Source organism: Lagenorhynchus albirostris, chromosome 10, assembly GCF_949774975.1.
Source record: "Lagenorhynchus albirostris chromosome 10, mLagAlb1.1, whole genome shotgun sequence".
In the NCBI taxonomy this organism is placed as follows: Eukaryota; Metazoa; Chordata; class Mammalia; order Artiodactyla; family Delphinidae; genus Lagenorhynchus; species Lagenorhynchus albirostris.
In genome coordinates this window covers 82,115,271-82,121,172 of record NC_083104.1, presented here as the reverse complement: position 1 = coordinate 82,121,172, position 5,902 = coordinate 82,115,271, and the positions used below count along the sequence as shown (strand labels likewise).

The 5,902-nt window shown below is 54.6% G+C and overlaps 1 protein-coding gene across 3 annotated transcripts; it reads left to right on the top strand.

The window, feature by feature from the left end:
• Positions 1–652: 652 nt before the first annotated feature.
• Positions 653–4,135, top strand: LOC132527545 (BOLA class I histocompatibility antigen, alpha chain BL3-7-like). 3 transcript variants are annotated; one of them, XM_060163420.1, is made up of 8 exons: positions 654–809; positions 1,137–1,406; positions 1,608–1,883; positions 2,504–2,779; positions 2,898–3,008; positions 3,439–3,471; positions 3,613–3,660; positions 3,824–4,135. In XM_060163420.1, exons 1-8 carry the CDS (start codon positions 746–748, stop codon positions 3,826–3,828), a joined length of 1,083 nt encoding a protein of 360 aa, XP_060019403.1. In that variant the 5' UTR covers positions 654–745; the 3' UTR covers positions 3,829–4,135. The 3 variants fall into 3 exon arrangements, with proteins under 3 accessions (XP_060019405.1, XP_060019403.1, XP_060019404.1); XM_060163422.1 differs by lacking the exon at positions 2,898–3,008 and having other exon boundaries at positions 653–809; XM_060163421.1 differs by lacking the exons at positions 3,439–3,471; positions 3,613–3,660; positions 3,824–4,135 and adding an exon at positions 3,199–3,432.
• The last annotated feature ends 1,767 nt before the right edge of the window (positions 4,136–5,902 follow it).

Sequence of the window (5,902 nt, the reverse complement as noted above, 5' to 3'; positions counted from 1 at the left end):
AATACTACTCCTACATCTGTGTGGGCCTGTTTATTTTCATAGACTTCAATCAAAAGAACGGATTCATTGAAGAAGCAAACATGAACATCCAGGGGTCTTCTAATGAGACAGGCAAGAAACAGAGAGACTTGCAAAAATATAAAAATCTGAAAAGCTCCACTTTTCCCACTACCGTGTTTATTTTGGGAAGTAGTTATTTTTCATATTAAATCATGGGTTATTAATATTATTCTAAATAAATTAATTTAAAAGTTTTAAACTCTATTATTTCTACTTTGGAAAGTACCGATAGAAGTATCCACGTAAAATTATCTGGGGGGTCGTCACTAGTTTGTAAGACTGTATAAATATTATGACCACAATGTTGTGAAAATCGCTGACTACACAGTCCCTGGGCCAGGACTCAGGGAGACACTGTGACAAAGAGCTCTCGGTGCAGGAGGGGAGGGATCAGGCAGAGTCCCAGGTCCCGGGAGGGGCAGGCTCTCAGGCTCTCAGGGTGTCAGGCGGTCTCTGGGGCGGGGACGCTGCGTGGTGGGGATTCCCAGTCTCCCGGAGTTTCACTTTCTCTCTCACAACCTGTGTCGGGCCCTCCTGCCTGGACACTCGTGACGCGTCCCACTTCTCACTCCCATTGCGTGTCCGGTTTCTGGAGAAGCCAATCAGCGTCCCCGCGGTTCCCGGTTATAAAGTCTCCACCGAGCCGCCGCACGCAGTTTCTCCTCAGACGCCGAGGTGGTGGATCATGGCACCGGGAGCCCTCCTTCTGCTCCTCACGGGGGCCCTGACCCTGACCGAGACCTGGGCGGGTGAGTGCGGGGTCGGGAGGGAACGGCCTCTGCGGGGAGGAGCGAGGAGGTCCCGGGGGTCGGGGGTCAGGACTCCCAGGGAAGGAGCCACGCCGCCGCCCCCCACCCCGGTCCAGACCCGCTCCCTCACCCCGGTCCCCGCCTCTCCCTCCCTTGCTTCCCGCCCCCTCTTCTTTCCCCGCGAGGTGCCGGCCCTTCTCCGATCTCCACACCTTTTACGTCTCACGAGCCCCTCGCCCCCTCCCCCCTGCCGGCCCCGTCACCTCGGACCCGGGGACCCGCGCCGGGAGGAGGGTCGGACCGGGTCTCACCCCTCCCCGCCCCCAGGCTCCCACTCCCTGAGGTATTTCTACACCGGGGTGTCCCGGCCCGGCCGCGGGGAGCCCCGCTTCATCGCCGTCGGCTACGTGGACGACACGCAGTTCGTGCGGTTCGACAGCGACGCCCCGAATCCGAGGATGGAGCCGCGGGCGCCGTGGGTGGAGCAGGAGGGGCCGGAGTACTGGGATCGGGAGACGCGGAACTGCAAGGACGCCGCACAGATTTACCGAGTGAACCTGAACACTCTGCGCGGCTACTACAACCAGACCGATGCCGGTGAGCGACGCGGGCCCGGGTCCGGGTCACGACCCCCATCCCCAGGGACGGGCCGGCGTCGCCCCGAGTCTCCGGGTCCGAGGGTCACCCCAACATTGCGGGATCCGCCCGGCCCCGCGACTCGGGAGGAAACGGCGGGACTTTACCCGGTTTCATTTTCGGTTTGGGTTTAATCGCTGCGGCTGGTCGGGGCGGGGTCAGGGTCTCACACCCTCCAGGAGATGTACGGCTGCGACGTGGGGCCGGACGGTCGCGTCCTCCTTGGGTACAGCCAGTACGCCTACGACGGCGCCGATTACATCGCCCTGAACGAGGACCTGCGCTCCTGGACCGCGGCCGACGCGGCGGCTCAGATCACCAAGCGCAAGTGGGAGGCGGCCGGTGCTGCGGAGCGCTACAGGAACTACGTGGAGGGCACCTGCGTGGAGTGGCTCCTCAGATACCTGGAGAACGGGAAGGACACGCTGCAGCGCGCAGGTACGAGGGGCCACGGAGCCTCCCTGGTCTCCCCTCGGGCTGGAGCTGGCTTCCCACAAGGGGAGGAAATGGGGTCCCTGTGGGAACACTGCCCCAACTTCTTGTCGGGAGAGGGAGGAATCCGCCCAGGTTTTCATATTCTGTACGAGACAGTGACTCACCGGTGGCCTCACTTCTCTGAAAGACAGTGAAGGAATCCAGTCTCTTTGGGGAAGAAGCAGGAAGCCATCCCTGAAATAACTGACCAGCGGCGCCCTTTGACCCTGACCCCCATCTTGTGAACCATGACTTTCTCTCTCAAGCCTGTTCTTAGCCTGAGAACATTTTAGGAGGCCTGACTCCAGCTTTTCTGAGTCATTCAGCCTCCACCAAAGTCAGGACAATTGCTCTGTATTCTCCCCTTTACATGGAGCCTCCTACCTTGGCTTTCATCCTTATTCTAGAACTTTCCAAGGACTGGGAGATCTTCCCACACCCCGGAGTCCAGGCTGGTGTCTGGTGTTTTTGCTGCTTCTTTTCAAACCTGTTGTGCTGTTCGTTCTCAGGATGGTCACATGATGCTGCTTCAGTGGCCCATGAAGGTAACACTAAGTGTGAATTTTCTGATTCTTCCTCCTCAGACCCTCCAAAGACACACGTGACCCACCACCCCATCTCTGATCGTGAGGTCACCCTGAGGTGCTGGGCCCTGGGCTTCTACCCTGAGGAGATCTCACTGACCTGGCAGCGTGATGGGGAGGATCAGACCCAGGACATGGAGCTTGTGGAGACCAGGCCTTCAGGGGACAGAACCTTCCAGAAGTGGGCGGCCCTGGTGGTGCCTTCTGGAGAGGAGCAGAGATACACGTGCCATGTGCAGCACGAGGGGCTTCAGGAGCCCCTCACCCTGAGATGGGGTAAGGAGGGACATGTGGGGTGGAGCTTCCTCTCAGATAAAGCAGGAGCCCTTCTGGACATGTTCAGCAAGGTCGGGATTCAGGTCTGAGGTCAGGGCCCCTTCCCTTTCCTCCACAGAACCTCCTCAGTCCACCGTCCCCATCATGGTCCTCATTGTTTGCCTGGTTGTCTTGGTGGTAACTGGAGCCGTGGTGACTGGAGCTGTGATCTGGAGGAAGAAGCACTCAGGTAGGGAAGGGGGGGAGGGATCTGAGTTTTCTTGTGTCACAGGGGGGTTCAAGCCCAGGTGGAAGCTTGCCTGTGTGTGTATTGGGCAGCACCACTCAGAGACATTGCTTGTCAGTCTGTAGACTGGCACTTACCCTTTTGTAAAGCACGTGTGGAAATGAAAGAGGTTTTTTCACCTTCATAATTCCAGTTGGGGACCAGGTTACCAGCACTTGAAGGTCAGAGAGGGAATGTTCCTGCTGACAGACCCCCAGGAGGGAAGAAGTTGATCCAGTCCCCGCACATCTCCTTTCTTTGTGTTCCTGATCCTATCATGGGTTTTGGTCAACAGTTCTGGAAAGTTCTCTGTGGTCCAGGACTAGGGGGTTCCTCTAGGATCTCACAACTCAGTCTTCTCCCTGGCCTCTCACGTGATGTTTTCTTCTTACAGGTGAAAAAGGGGGGAGCTACGCTCAGGCTGCAAGTAAGTGTGCAGGGGCTGTGATTCCTGAGACCCTTGTGAGGGTGCAGACAGGAGGCCATGGGGGGGCTCACCCTCCTAAAGTTCCTTCTCTAGTTTCTCTCCTGTGGGTTCTGACCACGTCCTGGTTTTGTTTTCCCCCAGACAGTGACAGTGCTCAGGGCTCTGATGTGTCTCTCACGGATCCTAAAGGTGAGACCCTGGAGGGCCTAGATTGGGAGAGATGTTGGGGCGGAGGAGATGCCCCGGGTGGTGGGGATCCTTGAATGGGACATTTGAGCATGTGGGGGGCTGTTGGGAAGGTCAGCACTTACATGACTGACCTGAATTTGTCCATGATTATTTTCTTTCACAGTGTGAGATAGCAGCTTCGTGGGACTGGGTGATGCACGGTCCCACTTTGTGGCTTCAGATGCCGTGACTCCTCTTTCTGCGGCTGCATCTGAATGTGTCTGTGTTCCTCGTAGCATAATGTGAGGAGGTGGGGAGACTGGCCCACCCCTGCCCACCACGAACCCTCCCCACTCTGACCTGTGTTCTCTTCCCTGATCCACTTGCCTGTTCCAGCAGAGGCAGGGCTGGGCCACCTCCATCCCTGTCTTAATTTCGTGGTGCACTGAGTAATAATGTCTTATCTTGCCTGTTGCAAATAAAATCTGTATATGAATTTTGTTTTTTCTAATTCCTGCCATGAGGCGTTTTTGGGATAATAAAGGAAAGGATTCTTAAAGTTCGAGAGAGAAAATAAATGGAAGCGCTGAGAACCTTCCAGAATCTGTGTGCTTTCTGTGCTCTGTCTGATGTAGGTGGGACGGGAGGAGGCGGTGAGGAGCTGAGTGTGGACGTGGCCTGTGCCCACTCCGTGCTCACTGCATCGTGGGCTTTGATGGGGTCACTGCTCTGCCAGGACATCTGCTCTGTTCCTTTGTCCTCATCACTTCAGTAGAACCTTGTCCCACCAGGACCTGTGATCTCAGAGGCTCAGAAATCAGCTGGGCCTCGTACTGTCTCCAGGACTGTGGGCAGCAAGGGCTTCCTGTAACCAGGTAGCCTTGGCTCGGGCCTTGCTCCCATCCTCGGACCCTGTCTTTATTGTGCGTGTTTATATTTTGCTTATTTAGTTGTTGTCGTTGGAATAATGACTGTTGTTTTTCATGTGCAGAGTTTGGTCTCATTCTTCTCTGTGTGTCCGCATCTCTGACAGCAGCTGGAGTCATTTTGCCTGTCTTGTCCCCACAAGTCCAAGGGGGCCCTGCACACAGGATTCTCAGTAGTATCAAGAGAGCAATTTTCAGCCTCATCCAGCTCTTGCCCTCCTTCTAGAGATGTCAGCTGGATTCTTCTTTCCAACTTTTCCCCATCTTTTAAAAGGAACCAGATTCTGGAATTAGCAAACAGAAGGGACCCAATAGTCTCTCATCTTGACTTAATTCTTGCTGGATTTCTCTCTTCTCTGCAGCCTGGCCCCTCTTCTGCCCTTAGATCTTCTAAGCCTAGTGCTGACTCCAATCCAAACTGATGGATTTAGAAAGCAGAGTCTAATAGAGTCAGGGTATGTTGGAATATGGGACGCATAAGTGCAGGATATTCTTTTCTGAAGCGAGAAGGAGCATGGTGTGTGGTGTGCAGACTGATTGGTGTGGGAGGGAGGGGAGATCAGCCCTTCTGAGGAAAGTACAGGCGGCATTGATGTCATTGCAAATGGATGTTGTGCTGTAGCTGCCACAAGACAGCATGTGGCCTGAGGTCACGTTAATAAAGACACTGTCTCTAGAATAGGGAGGTGCTCTACACTGATCATTCATTCAATTGATATTTTTGTGTGCCAGGTACATGACACACTATTTTTGCATCTAGGAAACCTCAGGGAACTAACAACAGACAAAACTTGTCAGCCATGTGGAGTATATGCTCTAGGGGAAAGGGCAGAGTGTGCACTATGAGACTAGTAAGTGAGGGAAGTGTTTACATTAAAAGTTGATAAGTGCTTTGAGGAAGGTGACCCAGCGTGTAAGTGTGTGGGGACAGGGATGATGTCTCTTTTACTAGGGCAGTCAGTGTGGGCCTGATTGAGAAGGTGACCTTTGAGTAGAGATGTGAAGGACATGAAGGTATGTCCACGAGGATGTCTGGGGCAAGTTCTCTCCAGGCAGGGGAGCCTCCAGTGCCAGTGCACTAGGGCAGGAGAGTGTCTGCGTGTTCAAGGAAGAGTGAGGAGGCCATAGTGGCTGGAGGAGAGAGGAACTGAGATGAGATGCAGTGTCCGGACAGATCATATAGACCTAGACAGTATTAGAAGGGTTTTGATTTTGTCTGAGTAATGTGCGGAGTCTACAAGATGGTTTTTTTGGGGTTTTTTTTTTTGCCGTACGCGGGCCTCTCACTGTTGTGGCCTCTCCCGTCGCGGAGCACAGGCTCTGGACGCGCAGGCTCA

What these genes read in the sequence shown, in the direction of transcription:
- LOC132527545 (XM_060163420.1), top strand. Translation starts at nt 746, where the DNA reads ATGGCACCGGGAGCCCTCCTTCTGCTCCTCACGGGGGCCCTGACCCTG. An exon ending in CCTGACCGAGACCTGGGCGG is followed by an intron (nt 810 to 1,136) that starts GTGAGTGCGGGG and finishes CCCCGCCCCCAG; the next exon opens with GCTCCCACTCCCTGAGGTAT. An exon ending in GGACACGCTGCAGCGCGCAG is followed by an intron (nt 1,884 to 2,503) that starts GTACGAGGGGCC and finishes CTTCCTCCTCAG; the next exon opens with ACCCTCCAAAGACACACGTG.